Raw genomic sequence first — 17,291 nt, forward strand, 5'->3', positions numbered from 1 at the left:
CAAGCGGGGGGGGGGGTGTGTGAAAGGGAGAAGCAGGCTTCCCGCAGAGCACGGAGCCCGATGCAGGGCTCCATCCCAGGACCCTGGGATCATGACCTGAGCCGAAGGCAGACACTTAACGACTGAGCCACTCAGGCACCCCTCAAATAAATAAAATCTTTAAAAATTTTTTAAAAATTGAGCTAAATGCAGAAAACAAAATAATAAGATTTTGGTTTTTTATGTGTCACTTGATTGCATTGAATAATAATTTTACAGTAGTCACAGATAGTCTTATCTATGTCACAGAAGCCACTGCAAAGGCCACCCTGAAACTGATGTTCAGATTACGAGGTTATTGGGGGGGAAAATACAGTGTTTTGAATATTTCCCCTGGTGAAATTATTACAGTATTACAGTATTATGAGATAGTGAATGGGGGTGGTGGTGGAAGAAACAGTGGTTTTCTTACATTGGGCTTTAAGAAAGTTGTCTCTGAGGAGGTGACATTTGAGATCATCAAGGTGACAAGGAGTCAGTTGTGTGCCTCTGAGGAAAGAACATTCCAGAGGTCCTAGGTGGGCATGAGGCACAGCAAGGCCACTCCAGCTAGAACATGAAGAGTGAGGTTGGGAGGTACATAGGGCCAGGAAATGAGGCTGAGCTGAAGTCTTCCGAGGGTTTTAAGCAGAGGAGGGGCGTGATCTAATTTACCTGATAGGGATGGAGTTGACACTGTCTCTGACCTCTAGTTCAGGAGGTGGACAAGAAAGCAGGCAAAAATCGTAATAGTGTGTTGGGTACTTTGTTAGGAGAAGCTAGGGCCATGAGAAGTGCTGGGAATTAGCCAATATTAGAGCTAGACTTAACTATAAGACTTTAGGCTGTGCAATTAATTTGAAACTTATCAAAAGATTTATCTATCTCCTGCTTTCTTTTCCACCCCCTTCCCACCAAACAATATGAAACAATAACTGTCTTCACACTGATTTCAGCCCTCAGATTATTAAAACTTCCCCAACTTTGGACCTATTAGTTTGGGGGGGGGCGGTTAGGAGTAGAGAGGATTTTGCTTGCAAGAAATTTTTCCATGGGGGAAAAGGTATTCTGACCCATTTTATTTCTCCCAGGGCAGAAATAAGTGACACTAAATACATTCATATAAATTCCCAGCAGTTCAACAGAGGGTTGTTCTTGAGTGGCAACATTTTTAAACAAGAAGCATGCTTCTGAATAAGGTCCCTTTCTTCCGAGATACGTTGCAGGTATTGCAAGCTGCATTTATTACAAAGTGTGAAATGTATCTGTCTGGGAAGGGAACGCAAAGACTTTGGTAACTTAGTGATGATGGGGGAGGGGGGTGAGATATTGTCATGAAAGGGGAGGAGGTGGAGCCAGGTCCTGGAGGTGGGGGAGAGAGGTCATCACTTTATTGCTCTGTCCATCTAACATGGTAACCAGGAGCCGCTCACTATTCAACCACTCTTCTAGATGGAGTCGTAGGTGAGGTCCAACAGTACTTTTCCCTTCTAAGTCGTCTTGATCCTGCCCACACCATCTCACTTGGGCATCAGGGCTTTCTGCCCCACTCCCCCTCCTTCTCATCACTGCCCCACCAGGTAGGAGCTGACAGAGATCGTCTGTGGTCCAGCCTCTGGGTGATGTAGCTGCGGGGCAAATGATCAGGCCCACCACCTCCAAGCAGAACACCGGGGCTTTCCTTTGCTTACGGGGTCTCATTGTCTGTCTCCGCCTTCGCCTTCCCAAGGCTCCTGCTTACCTCCTCCCCTTTCGAATGGTTAAGAATGACCCCAGGAAGGGAGGAGGGAGGAAACCCCGCCCGGCCTGCCACATTCAGTTCAGGGATGGACTCTTCCCTGGCCCGACCGCCGCCTGCTAAGGGAGCCCCTCGGGTGCCCACCCCCCTGCAGCAGCCCCCGCTGTCCCTCCCCTCCCCTTCCCAGGCCTGCCTCCCGCGCGCATATTTAGGGCAGAAGGGGCCCAAAGAATCCCGGCACCTGCGGGCCTCACCAACCTTGAGGGCGGCCCCGCCCACCAGGCGGATGTTTAAAGGCCAGGCGGGCTCCGCCGGGCGCAACGTCCCTCCCCGCTCCCGCCGCCCGCCCAGGCCGCACCCACTTGGGGGCGGTGCGCCCGGACCTATTTCTCCCGCGGCGGGCGCGGCCGCTTTAAGCGGGGGCGGGACTGCACGGCGGCGGCGGTGCCTGCAAGAGCTTCGCTGGGGGTCGCGGGCTGGGTCTGCGGGAGGCCGGCCGCCGAGATCAGGGTAAGCGCGGGCAGGCGCGGGAGGGCGGCGGAACGGCCCCGGGAGGTGCGCGCGGAGGCCCGGACCGGTGCGGCGGGGCCCCGGCGTGGGGAGGCCTCTGCGGCGCGGCGGCTCCGCTCAGCGACAGAGGTAGGCTCTGTGTGCCCGGTCCCCAGGCCCTCCCCTCCCGGCCCCCATGGGTGTCCAGCCCGGCAGGCTGGAGCCGGCGGCCGCCCTGTAGCCTCCGGCTGCTTGGCCGCGCTGGAGAGCTCTGGGAGGCGGAGGGCTAGCGGCGCGAGAATTGGCCCTCGGCGCTCGCCGTACCACGGTCTGGAGGGCGGACGCTGGGTGTCCGGAGACGGCGACAAAAGGAGGGAAGCGGAGAGCCGTTTGAGACCGCGGAGAGAGAGTGTGGGGTTGGGGCCCGGTTTCCCCAGAAGCGCCCCCAGGCCAGCCTGGCACCTCCCGGCCTCCACGCAGGCCCCTGGCTCGCCCGGCCCGGCGCGGAGAGCGAAGGTAGCGGCGAAGACAGCGCCCCCTCTGGCCCGGCGGCGCCGTCTCAGGCTCGGCGCGGCGCGGCGGGGCGGGGCGGCGGGGCCGTTTGTCGGTGCGCGGGCGCGGCGCCGGCTCCGGCCTTCCCACCTGGGCGGGGACGCGGGGGCCCGACGGAGGCCAGGCCCAGGCCCTCGGCCCCCGGTGTCTTCGAGTCACTGTCGGACGGACAGGCGCGATGGGCCGTTTTCCCTCCTCAGCCACCCCCCACCTCCCCCGGCCCGGCAGGACGCGGGGCCTGGCCTCTTGGGGCCCCGGGGAATGGAAGAGTGGACGACTTTGGTGAAAGAGGGGGTTCAAGCTTTTAAGGAGTTTGGGCACGACCACAAGTTTCGTAGGCACGGAGAGGCCATGACCCTGATTCTTGGGTCCCCAGGGATGGGGATGGGGGGCATTGGTGTTTGGAGGAGGGCGTGTGACCTGAAAGAGGAAGCAGTAGTCAGGTCATCCAGCGGGGCTGACAGAGTCCCCCTCTTCAGTCTCAGGGAGTTTTCCTGCTCTGAGCCGGAGGAGTGCGACAGAGCAGCAGTCGGCGGCTTCTCTGCATCGGAGAAGTGCTTTGGTGTCTCGAAGAGAGTGACCCGAAGAAGAGGCTTTGTGGAGTCGGGGGTCCCCATCACTTGGGGCAGCAGTGTGAGCTGCTAGGAAGGGCTTCCGGTAGGGAGGGCTTTTGAAAGGCCTGCAGAAAGAAGGAGAAAATTAAGTCATGAAGCTGCCTCTTGATGCAGAGTGGAATTAAGCGGTTATATATACAAGGAAGATGTGTAAAAGCAAATTCATCAGGTTCTCAAGAAACTTTTGTGAGTGCTCTTAAAACAGAAACCGGGTCTCCCTCTATGTAGGTGTCAGCCTGGAGAGATCATTCTTCGCGTGGTCATCAACAACCTGAAGCATTTATTCATTCATTCAAGCAGCGTTTTCTAAGTGCCTACTTTGGGCTAGATGCAAGCAAAACTTAGGGCTTCCTGGGCCCCTCACTGAACCACAGTCTCCGGGTAGTGCTTGGAGGCCCACCTTTGGCACCTGGTGATCTTCGTGCACACTGAAGTTTGAGAACCAGTCACCTAGGGTAGAGGTTGCCCAATCCAGTCAGCTGCCTGTTTTTTGTTGTTGTTTTAAGATTTTTAAGTAATCTCTACACCCAACGTGGGGCTGGAACTTAAAACCCCGAGACCAAGAGTCGCATCTGTGGATTGAGCCTGCTGGGTGCCCCTCAGCTGCCTGTTTTTATACAGCCCATGAACTAAGAATTTTTACGTTTTTAAGTGGTTGAGAAAAAGTTGAAAGAAGAGTAATGTTTCATGACATTTGAGAATTACATGAAATTCAAATTTCAGTGTCCATAAATACAGTTCTATGGATCACAGCCATGTTTTTTCATTTATGTGTGGTCCGTGGCTGTTTTCTGGCTGTAACAGAGCTGAGTGGTTGTGATAGAGACCACAAAGGCTGAAATATTTACTGTCTGGCTTATATAGAGAATTTGCCCACCCTGGCCTAGGGAAAAAAGATGTACAGTAAGGGGGGGGAGTCTTTGTTTATAAAAATAATGTTTAGAAATTAATAGGAAAAATGGATGCAAGTAAATTTTACTTTCAGAAAAGCAGAGGGAATAGTATTGTGGGTTAATTAAAAAGTATTTAGCTTAATACATCATTTAGGTAAGATTTTCAGAGAGACAGTGAGCCTGTGCCTTCAATAAGTTGGCTCACCATACGCTTCTTTTCATAGGCTGGGTGAACTCATGGACCTGATACTTTTCTCTTGAGAAACAAACGAACTCAACAACAACAAAAAAATGGCATTTGTTGCAACACAGGGGGCCACGGTGGTTGACCAAACCACTCTGATGAAAAAATACCTTCAGTTTGTGGCAGCTCTCACGGATGTAAATACACGTGAGTTGATCCTTCTTGTTGTTAAGAAATGCATTATCGTGACTCATTCATCTCAGTTCAAATGACGTGCACATTGAGATGAACAGCAATATTAACTCTTACCCTAATTTTCCCATTCTCTGCCTTGTGGAGAAGCAAAGTGATGAGCATTACTAGCTGGAGCCCCAAAGAGGCACGTGTGTGTGTGCGTGTGTGTGTGTGTGTATCCTCGTCTGGGAGTGTGAGTGTGTGTGACTCGTTATAGGGAACTAGTTATGTGCCTTCTGTTGGACCATGACAGTCAAACTGATAAGATCTGATTGCTTCTCTTACTAAATTCAATAATTTTATGAAGATCCTTAACATAATTTCAATTACCTGATGACTTGTCTTGTCATTTACAGCTGATGAAACGAAGTTAAAAATGATGCAAGAAGTTAGTGAAAATTTTGAGGTATGAGCTTAATACATTTTTTTCGTTATGAGGTAAATAATCACGCGTACTTTCCAATCGCTTCTCTGTCAGTCTTACTAGTGAGTCAAAAATTGTTCTCTCTGTTAACGTGATTTATTGTATTTCAGAACTGAAATTTGTTGTGTGCAGTGTTGTCCAACTTCTTCACACTAGTGACCGTGAACTTCAAGTGACGTTGAGGGATGTTGCTTTGGTTTTGGTGGTTCAGCTTTTTTCCATTTTGAGGCATAAACTTTCAGGATGCACTCAGACTTACATTGTAGATTCATTACTTTCACATAATAGAGGGTGTGTTACTGTGGACTGAGAGCACTTGGCGTGACCTTGAGCAGTTCCTCTCTTCCCCACGTTCCACGATTTCCCGGTGTCCTGTGGGTCCTTGGGCTCTGTTCACTTTTCTTCAGTCTTCTCTTTCTCTGGATCGGATGATTTCTATTATCTGTCTTCAGGTTTGCTCACTGTTTCTGTGTCCTCTCCAGTTGGCTGAGAGGTTTTAAAATTTCAGTTTACTTCTTATATTTTTTCCAGTTCTTATACTTTCAGTTTTGGAGTTTCCATTTGGTTCTTCTTTCAGATTTCCCTTCTTCACAGAGATTATCATCGTGTATCAATACCATCTTGTTGTTGTTATTCTTGGACATTTTATAATGGCTGCGTTTACAACACTTGGGCTAGATGAGGGTTAATTTCTACTGACTGTGGGTCACATTATCCTGCTTCTTGCATTGTCTAGTAGTTTTGATAATGTGGCGAATACTGTATTGTGAAGTATGGGGACTCTAGATTCTGACCTCCCTCTGAAGAGTACTGATATTTTGATTGTGATAGGCAGTTCAGTTCCTAGCTGATCTCCTCGAACATGCGTAGGCTTGGTTTTATGCTGTGGCATGGAGGATCCGTGGGAAGGCTAAGGTGTTCCCCAGGTCTCTCTAATTTGGCCGGATTCAACCTCCAAACTCCAGCTCCCATGGATATCATCACAGGTTGATTTTAGGCCTGGCTTGTTTTAGAGGTTTAGAATAGGCTTTCCTCTAGGGCACAGTCCTTCCTCAGCTGGATGTCTGGGATGTTAAAGAGGTGGTAGGAAAGTGTTGGCATTGTGTCCAGGCTGGAACCCCACCATCCTCCAACATTGCTGGACCTCTGATACCTCTTGAGATCTGTCAATCCCAAAGCCGTCACTGTCTGGTAAGCTTCAGGTGGTCTTACCTTATCTTACTTATACGTGCAGTCCAGTCCTCAGTCAAGGTCTCAGAGAAGACCATCCGCTATATTCTCTGGGGCTCTGCTTTGCAGATTCCGGCCACCTGAACTGCTCAGAACTTGTGTTTGCTCCTCACTTCAGCAGGACCATCCTGCTCTCCTTGGGTGCCAGCCTGCTGAGCTCTGGTCAGGACATGCGTGCACAGACTGAGAGCCATGGTGGTCATTATAATCTCCCCTTCTCCTGGAGGCTGTGGTCTAGCCCCTGCCTCTTGTCCAGCACCTGAAAACTGTTCCCTGGTTTTTTGTCCAACTTTATGGTTAGTTTCATGTTAGTTGCATAGGCAGGAGAGAAAGTCACATTTCTTTTTTTTTTTCTTTTAAAGTAGAGATGATAAAACATTTCTCAGTTAATGTGATTAAGAACAGCAGATAAAATGTTTTTAGCTTCTGGCATGGTCATTTGAATTACAAAGGATCAAATAAATGCTAGTGGGAATGAATCCGTGCCCTACTCTCTGTAGCACTGGGTAGTATTTCCGTTTGGTGGGAGGTTTTTTTGGTGGTTTTATTTTAAGTAGACTTTTTTTTTTTTTAAGATTTTTTATTTATTTATCTGAGAGAGAGAATGGGAGACAGAGAGCATGAGAGGGGGAGGATCAGAGGGAGAAGCAGACTCCCCGCTGAGCAGGGAGTCCGATGCAGGACTCGATCCCGAGACTCCAGGATCATGACCTGAGCCGAAGGCAGTTGCTTAACCAACTGAGCCACCCAGGCGCTTAAGGAGACGTTTTTAAGGACTTGTTGCCTTGAACTGAGCTGGGAAAAAAAAGTCCCGAGGTATTCAGAGACTGAGCTAAAGAGCTTTCTCTTCTGCCCAAGCTGCTAACGCAAGCTGTTAAAAAAAAAACAAACAAAAAAGCTAAAAAAAGAGGTGGGAGGCAGGACATGATGGGCCTGCATTCTGTGTTTTTGGAAGAACTGCTCAGTGAGAACCATAGCCCCATCGGCTTTGAGAGGGTGGAGTCATGGGGGAGCTGGTGAGCCCGCAGAAAGCGCGTGTGTGTCCAGCCTCTGAGTGTGGGCACTAAGTGTCCTACCCCTTTCCTGTCCTGTCCTGTCTGGCAGTTAGCAAGTTAATTTCTGACTTTGGTCACAGACAAATTGATTAAATTCACAGAACTAAAAGGCAGTGAAGCAGTAAGTGTACTTGGGGCTTTCGAAAATTGTGACTTTGGAAATCCGTATGATAGAAACGTTGGCCTTCCATGAAATTCAGATGACTGAGCCCTTCAAAGAATTAAATACTAGAATGACCCTCCGTAGGTAATTCTAAATTACCACGACTACCACCCCAGAAAAATATCAGAATGAGCTGAGTGAGAATAAAAAAAAAAAAATCCCAGTGGTTTCAGGAGTCTTAGGAACATATTTCACTAAGCATTTAGAAATAAAATTTGTGGGCTAGGTAAAGGTTCTGTGGGCCATCTTTCAGGACAGGATATAAAGGAACCTTCAAGTTAGAACTCACATGAAAAATTCATATGGATCAGAAAGCTGGGGGCTGAGTTGAAATCCTGGCAGAATAACCGGGCAGCTTGTTGAATGAATCTTTTTTTTTTTTTTTTAAAGATTTTATTTATTTATTTATTTATTTGAAAGAGAGAGAATGAGAGAGAGCACATGAGAGGGGGGAGGGTCAGAGGGAGAAGCAGACTCCCGCCGAGCAGGGAGCCCGATGCGGGACTCGATCCAGGGACTCCAGGATCATGACCCGAGCCGAAGGCAGTCGCTTAACCAACTGAGCCATCCAGGCGCCCGAATGAATCTTTTTTATCGGAGGAATTTGAAACTCTGTTTTGAAAACTATGGAAGTAGCGGTCGGTATGGGCTTATGTGCAGATGAGCTTGATTTCTTGGTAACCTTGGTAATCTTCCAGTGGAAATGTTCCTTGAATCCTTGAATGTGGGTATTTTGTAAAAAGTCTTAAGCTTTGGGGCTAAAAGGTGACACACATGGTTCCTGCCCCCAGTGAATTCCCAGCCTGCTTGGGGAGAGGCTGGGAGGTACCTGAGGGCTCCTCCCACGGTGGTCTGTGTGAATGGAGCCCTGGGTTGGGCCAGGGTGCCTGGTGCTCAGGCACACGTTCCAAGAATCACACGATTTTCTTTCCTGGCTCCCGTGGCAACACTTTTCTGGTTTTCATCTGTTTCTCTGTCTCTATCTTCATAGACTCCTCTTCCAAGATTACCTTATAATGGTAGACAACCCCACGTCTTTATCTTCAGCCCAGATCAGTGTCTGGAGTTTCAGACACTTGTATTTAATTAACTGCCCAGATGCCTCCTGTCAAGGGCTTGTCAGGCCCACGATAGTAACAGTTGAACCCCTTGCTCTCATGCTCCCATCCCCTGCCGTGCTAAACGAGTTTTAGTGCCTTTTACTTCCATGCGTTCTCAATTTTGTGCCTTTGCATAGGCTTTTCTTAGAACCTTCTTCTTTTCTACTTTCTCACATGGTTAACTCCTGCTGGCCTTTTAAGTTTTAGTGTAAACATGCCTTCTTGAGGAAGGCGCTCTCTGCCCTTGGTTCCATCCAGGACATGGTGTTCCCTTAGTTGCCAGTGTTTCCTCCATCCTAATTCTGTATTGTTCTTTTTTTTAATCTGTCTTCCCAGCACATGACTGCCTTCCCCATCTCCGAGGGCATGAATTGTATCTGCTTTCCTTTTTTTTTTTTTTTTTTAAGGTTTATTTATTTTTAAAGAGAGGGAAAGTGCACGTGAGCAGGCACAAGCGAGCGGGGAGAGGGGGCAGAGGGAGAGAGAGATTCCCAAGCAGATTCCCCACTGAGCGCAGAGCCTGACATGGGGCTCCATCTCAGGACCCTGAGATCGTGACCTGAGCCAAAGCCAAGAGTCAGATGCTCAACCGACTGAACCACCCGGCTGCTCCTCTGTTTTCTTCGTCTTATCCCCGCTGAGCACATGATAGAGCCTCAGTGACTATTTGTTGAATGGGCAAGTGAGGCCTTAATAGGGGAAAGAACTTGGCTGTTAAAGACTCAATTTCCGAACACTTCTAAAGCTTATGAACTGATACTCAGCAAGTTTTATAACCTCTCTGAGCCTCTTTACCTGTGAAAGGGAGATAACACTTACCTTAGGCTCTCGAGGACTGAGTGAGAAAGAGTAAAAACACACAGCTCAGTATTTAGCCCACAGGTGCTCTGGTAATAACATCAGATGACATTAGTGAGCATTTACTGTAGAGCCTTCCCTATGTCCTAAATTAACTCATGTAATCTTTATGTGATTCCATAGGGTGGGAAATAATATGACAGTCGACAGGTAGGGGCACTGAGGCACAGAGACGAGGTTACTGCCCAAGGTTTCCACTTCCTAAGCGGGATCCAGAAACCGCTTAGGAGCCGTTTCACCGCACTGTCTCCAGACTGGAGGTTCATTTTCATTTCTCCTTTTAAAGTCAGCGCTGGGATTAATAATAGAGGAGGTTCGATTATCATCTAATTAACATAGATCTGACCAATAAATTAGCTTTTCCGATTAGAAAAAGGTGCCAGTTTGTTGTTGTTGTTGTTTTTTAAAGATTTTTATTTATTTATTGAGAGAGAGAGTGATAGAGAGCATGAGAGGGGGAGAGTCAGAGGGAGAGGCAGACTCCCCGCCGAGCAGGGAGCCCGATGTGGGACTCGATCCCGGGACTCCAGGATCATGACCTGAGCCAAAGGCAGTCACTTAAACAACTGAGCCACCCAGGTGCCCCAAAAGGTGCCAGTTTGTTGAGGCGCTTCATTTTCCACTTGAAGAAGCTAAGATCTAGAAGCCAAGTGATTTCTCAGAGGTCTCACGCTTAGCTTGTGCACAGCAGGGCCTCTAGAACAGGGCCACATTCCACATTCCCCCAGCATTACAGTGAATTTTAACATTTACTTCACATCTTAAATTGGATTTCAGAAGCACTGATCCTTGTACTTAAAACTGTGTTACCACTGAAGGGTCTAAAAGCATTAAAAATTACTGTTGGCTTTGCTGAAATGTTTTATGTTTTCTTGAGATTATAACATAGTGAATTTGAAAGGAAAGTATATACACAAACTTGATGGGGTTTTCTTTTATTTTTGCATAATTAGAATGTAACGTCATCTCCTCAATATTCTACGTTCCTGGAACATATCATCCCTCGATTTCTCACATTTCTTCAAGACGGAGAAGTTCAGTTTCTCCAGGAGAAACCAGCCCAGGTAATCTGTTCAGAAATATCAGATGGGGGAGGGGGGGTGTCATGCTGTAAAATCGCAAGCATTTATGAATTAAAACACCTGAGAAAATTTAGGGTTCCACTTTAAAGTAGGATTTTGTCATGTAAGGATGACTCTGTCCCCGACCATGCCTCCTCAGTTAAGGTTTTAATTTAAATCATTCACATTTGCCAGCTGATGACATGTGTGTACACTGAGTTCAAATATCCACAAAACGAGGGAATGACCCTTTAGTGACCCTCTCCATACCCAGTGCCCTCCTCTGCTCTTCTGCTGTCAGTTCTCGTAACTTCTGATCAGTTTTATCTGTACCCCTACCCATTCTTTGTGCCCCCTTCCCCACTTTGATGATCATTTTAAAAGTCTCATATCAATTTTTTCTATAACTATTTCAGTGTGTCTCTTAAAAATAAGTCTTTAAAAATTACCATAATGCCAGTGAAAGTTATTGCCAAATTTTTATATTGTACCAGTCGAAGGCCTACACCTTTGACCTGCCTTTCAGTTGTCGGCTCCGTAGACCGAATCCTGAAAGCTTAGTCAGCTTGTGGTGTAATCAGTTGTTGGGGAGAGAGGATTGTAGGAACCAAACCTGTGCTGGAGGGAGATCCCAAACCAAGTTCAGTTTGTGTTGTGCTCTTTCATGTGAAATCCACCAGACATTGACACACTGGTGCCCTTCCCCTGGAAATAATGATTAGTTGTGAAAGAGGGAAAGTTTGGCTTGCTTGATTTCGTGCACAACTGTAGAAATCTTGAATGGTTTGTGGTACATACTTGGGATTACGTTTTAGTAATTTACAGGATTATTTCTGAAATGGGGTCTGTCTCGTAGTTTGGCGGTTCCCCCTGCTGGGTGCAGATAGCCGTGTAATTTACAGAGTGAAAGGATTATTTGAGACTCTTGGGAGGATTTGATATTTACATTTTTTATTTTTCCTCACCAGCAACTGCGGAAGCTAGTACTCGAGATAATTCACAGGATACCAACCAACGAACATCTTCGTCCTCATACAAAAAATGTTCTATCTGTGATGTTTCGCTTTTTAGAGGTAATCTTTGAGAATTCTTGTTATTTAGCCATATCTAGGTTATCGGTTTTCTTACTGTGGAATCTAGTATTACACAACTACTTCCCTTTCACTAAAGTTCTGATTCACACGAGTAAAGATTTTCTTAATGTCCGTTTTCCCCCCATTTTGCCGACCAAATTAAGGAATATTAATTGAAGATTCTTTGTTTTGAGTCAACAGGGAATTGACTAGTCATGGTGGAAATCTTTGGCAAGGGCTGGGCTGACAAACTCAGAGTGCAAGGCTCTCTGGCTTTGTGCTACTTTAGACACAGTAGATGCTCATGAAGAGTTTCTCAAATTCTTCAGGTGAATCCATCTGGTACCTGCCTGTTACTGTAGCCTCTAAATTGTTTTCTTGCTGTTTTTAGTCGCGATATGTTTAGAATTCTGTTGTGTTTCTGGGCCCCTTGGAAGGATGAGCTTTGGAGGGGATAGAGCTGGATTCAGATCCCGGCTCTGCCGTGTGTTAACCGTATCATGTTAGCCGCGTGGCTTACCTTCTATGAGTCCTAACTTCCCATGGGTAAGATGTGGAAACACCCCATTCCAAGAATGTGAAGTGTTTAGCAGCTGGTCCAATAAAAACATAGTGGGTTTTTCTGACAATATTTTCAAGCAATGAAGAAGTGTCATTTGGACCATTAAGACCTTCACTTATGGTGTGACTTGCCGTAAGTGCCAGTTTTTCATCTGTCAGAGTACTACTTTCCAGAGCTTACTGGCAGGATGCCCTTCCCATGGTCCACCAAAGACCTCCAGAGCTTCTTACCTGAGATAATTATGTTCTGTGTTCAACAAATCAAATCTGAGTTGGCTGATGGAAGGTGTGTATACAGGAAAATGCTTGGAAGATAGTCTGTAATCTTTAGATTAAAATAACCTCAGAAATATAACTCTTTTTTTAAATGCCTTTTTTTTTTTTTTTTTAAGACGGAAAATGAAGAGAATGTTCTTATTTGTCTAAGAATAATCATTGAGCTCCACAAACAGTTCAGGCCGCCCATCACACAAGAAGTAAGTGTTTATCCGGTTAGCATTTATAAAAGTGTGACAACAGGTTTTTTCCCGCCGTGTGGTTTATTTACTCCCTTAGAGTTGACAGGACACGTGCTATTTTCAAGAAAAGGATAGCCTAAGTTTGGGGGAAATTCTTGATGGGTTTCACAGTGACTTTTTTCTTGTTAATGTTTACATGAATATTTGACTGAATTTGTACATTCGTTGAAATGTGGTAAACTTCCAGACTGGCAGGGCTGTTTGGGTAATTCTGGTATGTACAGGTCTGGTGTGCCAGAAGGCTCCAGTCATTTTATGCTGTGCGGTGGTTTAAGATGTGGGTTCTGAAGTCAGAACTGGGTTGGAATCTCAGCCCTGTAATTAGTGGGTATTGACATTGGTAAGCGCCTAGCCCCTTTTGGAGCCTTTTCCATAAAATGAGGATTCTCACAGGACATATCCTCCAAAGGTTGCTTGAAGAATTAAAAAAGTTTTTTTTGCAACATATAATTATAATCTGTATATCCTGGCAAACATACTCTCCCACAAAATGCCTGTTTTTTATACTCATTGTTTATTGGTTCAAGTTAGATGTAAAAGAGTTCATAGAGGGCAGTAACCACGTTCATATAATGAGAGTGGAAAAATCAGTCAAAAATCAGGTTTTCATTAAGGAAGTCATACAGGAGTAAAATATAAATGTAGTGAGTGTGGGAAAACCTCTGATTCTAGGTCCTATTTTATGTGACACCAGAGAACTCATACCGAGTTAAATATGTGGGTATGCAGTAAATAGGGAAACATGAGGATTTAGTGGATCGGAGGACTTCCATTTGGAGTCAGGATCCTTTAGGAGATTTTCAGCATATCAAGAATAAACCCATGCTTGTCTGACTGCATTTTGATTTTGCCCATCGAAATGCCACTCAGTGGTTATTGGTTGAAGTCTTGAAAATGGATGAGAAGCCTCTTATCACCCTGAGATATTTGAAGAATTAAATACAAAAGTTAAAGTTCTTAGGGTGATTGGCACCTACCTAGTAGGCACTACACATGCTGTGTTAGCCGTAATTATGATACGCTTCTCTGTTGTGAACCTTAGTAGCCTGTTGTAGATTATTTTGAAATTAAAAGAATAAAGATGAAGTAGAATTCCCATCATCTAAAGAAAACTAATGTCTTGATTTCTGTTCCTTTTCCTATTTTATGTATATTTTCTGTGTAAATATGATACTGCATGTGGCATTTTATATCCTGTTTCCCTTCCCATCATGAAAGAGTGTTTTCCAATCATAAAAAGTCCTTTATAGTAGTTTTTAATGGATGCGTAATAAGTAGTCTTTCTTATGATGCCTTTGTGTTTGGATAATTAAGGTATTTCAAAATTTTTATTTTAGGACTGTTGCTGAGTATCTTGTTGACAGTTCAGATTATTTCGTGGACTAGGTTTGTAAGAGTAGGATTATCAAGTCCAGAGTGTTAATGCTTTAACGTTAAGTCTATTTCCAGAAAGGTTTGAGCAGTTGACGCTTCCCCTGGTAGTACGGGAGAGTCTCCCTCTCGTTGGACTCTGTCTTGCGTGGTGTAGCAGTACTTTCTGAAAGGCAAGACGTGGCATTTATTTTAATTTTCATTCCTTTGCCCTTCCTGAATTAGAAACTTACTTCCTTTATATTTACTTTTTTTTTTAAAGATTTTATTTATTTATTTGACAGAGAGAGACACAGCGAGAGAGGGAACACAAGCAGGGGGAGTGGGAGAGGGAGAAGCAGGCTTCCCGCCGAGCAGGGAGCCCGACACGGGGCTCGATCCCAGGACCCTGGGATCATGACCTGAGCCGAAGGCAGACGCTTAACGACTGAGCCACCTAGGCGCCCCTGTATTTCCTTTTTTGTCTGTCCGTTCACGTCCATTGCCTGTTTGTATTTTGAGTCTGACATTTTTCCTGCCTGTTTTTATGAGTTTTTATATAGTAAGACTATGAATATTTTTGTTACTTATTATCAGCATTTTCTGTTGATAAATATCTTCCTTATATTGTCTTTTTTTAATTTTATTTTTAGATTCATCATTTTTTGGATTTTGTGAAACAGATTTACAAGGAGCTTCCAAAAGTAGTGGTATGTTTTTAATATTGTTTGACTCCGTTATTTATATTCATTTATTACTTCTTCATTCTAAAGGGAATTTGGAATAGTTGGGTTGAAGGAATAATTGGGGGGTGGGGGGATGCTGATTTTAGAATGAGGAGTGGTTAGTGGTGGTCAGAATGTAGATTGATAAATCAGCTGTTTGAAAGAAGAATTCTCTTGCTTTCACAGTTTAAATACATTATTTTTGACATAAAAACAGTAATATATTTTTATTTTAGAAATTTGCAAAAAAAAAAAAACCAACAAAAACCCAAGGCGAGTCATCCATAATTTTTTCACTTGTAAGCAACCACTGATGTTGAGGATTTTTTGTTTGTTTTTTCTTCACATTTTTCCTGCTTTTTGAAGATGGTTGCACTCCTATTGCCTTTTTTGGGCAGGGGTGTACACTTTCAGCCTCCTTTTCAGTATCATTAAAATTCTTTCCTATATCGAAAGAAGTTTTTCTGAGTGGTGTCAGCAGCGTGTGGAAGTGTGTGTTGTGCATGAGAGTGGGCTCCTCCCCACCTTAGCTTCGCCTAGTAGGTGGTGCCACTGGGACCAGTTTGGAACGGTCTCTTAAAACGCTTCTGCCGGCAGTCATAGTCCTTAGTGGCCCCATAAACTTCCTGTCCTATGCGTGTACCTGGACTGTCTCCTTGATGCGGCTCTTCCCAGTTTTCCGTTCCTAACTATCACAAGTAATCACAAGAAGTGGTAAAAATCATTCTGCGTGAATGTGTTCATATGTCAGAGTTTTTATTCTAAAGATTTTTTTTTTAAGCTTTAAAAACAATTTTTAAAAATTATCAAGGTAAAATGGACTCCTTATGGTATTTTGAGGATTTTAACCTAAGAATGTATAAAACTTAAAACTTAATTGAGTTCTGGTTACCAAGTCTTGTCACCTGTCACTTCAGTCAGAAAAGCTGCTTTTTATAAGAAGTGGTTTTATTTCATGGAAAGCCCAAATTGCACTGAGGACTAAGGATGGCAACGAGGCCCTGGCATTTTAAAAATGTCTGTCCTTTGCTTCGGTTCCTGCCTTTGATCTCTGTGGAGGAGACTGTTTGCAAAGTGGATTCGGTGGAGACCAGCTCCTCGGTTCCTACCACTAGAGGGATGGGCCACATTCTCTCTGCCTGCTGAGGTAGTAATATATTATGCCATGCACTTCATCTTTTACCAGCCAGGAAAAAAAGGTAGAAGGCATTTTGGGCAAGTTTTTGTCTTCCGTTGTTGGAGGTGGAGAATGTTGTCGCTGTCATGTTATCTTGGTCCGTAAAAGGACCCCAAATTGTATGGCATCAGTGCGACAGAGACGTGTACGACACTGGGTTTCGTCCACCACAGGTCAGGTGTGTTTCACTGAGGAATAGCGTGTCTGACTTGAGGAAGAATGATTTGTGCTCTTTTTATGCAGAACCGCTACTTTGAGAACCCTCAGGTGATCCCCGAGAACACAGTCCCTCCCCCCGAAATGGTTGGTATGATCACCACAATTGCTGTGAAAGTCAATCCAGAGCGTGAGGACAGTGAGACAAGAACAGTAAGTTTTTTCCAGTTTTGTTTTGTTTTGTTTTTATCCCTGTCTTCTGTACTGGGTAGAGAGATACTGACTTTTTATGCATATTTTTAGCGTATTGGGGGGGTTTCTCCTCTAAGCACTGGAGGCAGTTAAGATAGCACACGTGTGTGTGCCTGAGAGCGCATCACTGATTCTCTGGGCAGCTTTGAAGTGCTGAACGAGACTGTTGCTCACCACGGATGCAGAGATCACATGATCAAACCGTAGTGGAAATCCAGAATCACCTGTTGGAAAGACAGCTGCCCAGGCTACGGGGCCTCTGCTCCATCCTTAGCTTTGACATTAACGAGGTCTCTTTAAGCTACCTAGAAATTTCTAGCCCAGGACCTGAGAGCGTAGGCCCTGGGCACAGAAGCTTGGGGACGATGTTCCAGCCCCACCGCTTGGGCTTTCTAACTGTAGCAAAGCACATAATTTTGGTTCTGGCCCTAATTTTCTCTCTCATTATCTGAAAAACGTGCCTTGTGTAATTTTGTGAAGGGAATGCTGGTGTTGTCTGCAGGCAATGTGTCGTATTTGAAGTATCCGGCACACCGGTACTCTGTAGGGAGCAGTTACAACAACTGTGTTTTCAGGATTGAATTAAGAATTTCATCTGTATTTGTTTTACTGCAGTCATTTTGCAGTAAATGTTGCAGTAAAAGTTTCAGTCTGTGCTAGGCTAAACAGGAATCTACATTTTGAATGAAGCTTTCATTCCTTTTCTCTTCCTGAATCAGACTTTTTTTCAGTTTCAGTCTTTGTGTTTCTTCTCTTCTCTGCTCCTGTCTGTTGTCCTTCGCTCTCTGAGTCTGATATTTCCCTTACCTGCACTGGGAGTTCTTATATATTTAGACTATTACATTTTTTGTTATATTTTTCATAAG

General features: G+C 45.2%; 1 protein-coding gene and 1 non-coding gene across 9 annotated transcripts in view; both read left to right on the forward strand.

Moving 5' to 3' along the window:
* Positions 1-2,510: 2,510 nt before the first annotated feature.
* TRRAP (transformation/transcription domain associated protein) overlaps positions 2,511-17,291 on the forward strand; it is a 112,216-nt gene continuing 97,435 nt past the window's right edge. For 5 of the 8 annotated variants that reach the window (XM_081819310.1, XM_081819311.1, XM_081819314.1 and 2 more), the window contains exons 1-8: positions 2,512-2,761; positions 4,529-4,695; positions 5,079-5,128; positions 10,506-10,616; positions 11,582-11,686; positions 12,640-12,723; positions 14,769-14,825; positions 16,261-16,386. In XM_081819310.1, coding sequence (XP_081675436.1) covers positions 4,596-4,695; positions 5,079-5,128; positions 10,506-10,616; positions 11,582-11,686; positions 12,640-12,723; positions 14,769-14,825; positions 16,261-16,386 — 633 coding nt within the window. In that variant the 5' untranslated portion in view covers positions 2,512-2,761; positions 4,529-4,595. Of the gene's footprint in view, positions 2,762-4,528; positions 4,696-5,078; positions 5,129-10,505; positions 10,617-11,581; positions 11,687-12,639; positions 12,724-14,768; positions 14,826-16,260; positions 16,387-17,291 lie in introns of all 8 variants that reach the window. The other 3 variants (XM_081819309.1, XM_081819312.1, XM_081819316.1) reach the window with 2 other exon arrangements.
* Positions 4,824-5,001, forward strand: LOC145721960 (small nucleolar RNA ZL1). Its single transcript, XR_014145997.1, has one exon. It is a non-coding gene; the product is annotated as a small nucleolar RNA ZL1 (small nucleolar RNA).

This window comes from Leptonychotes weddellii, chromosome 5 (assembly GCF_054177405.1).
Source record: "Leptonychotes weddellii isolate Sample4059 chromosome 5, ASM5417740v2, whole genome shotgun sequence".
Lineage (NCBI taxonomy): Eukaryota > Metazoa > Chordata > Mammalia > Carnivora > Phocidae > Leptonychotes > Leptonychotes weddellii.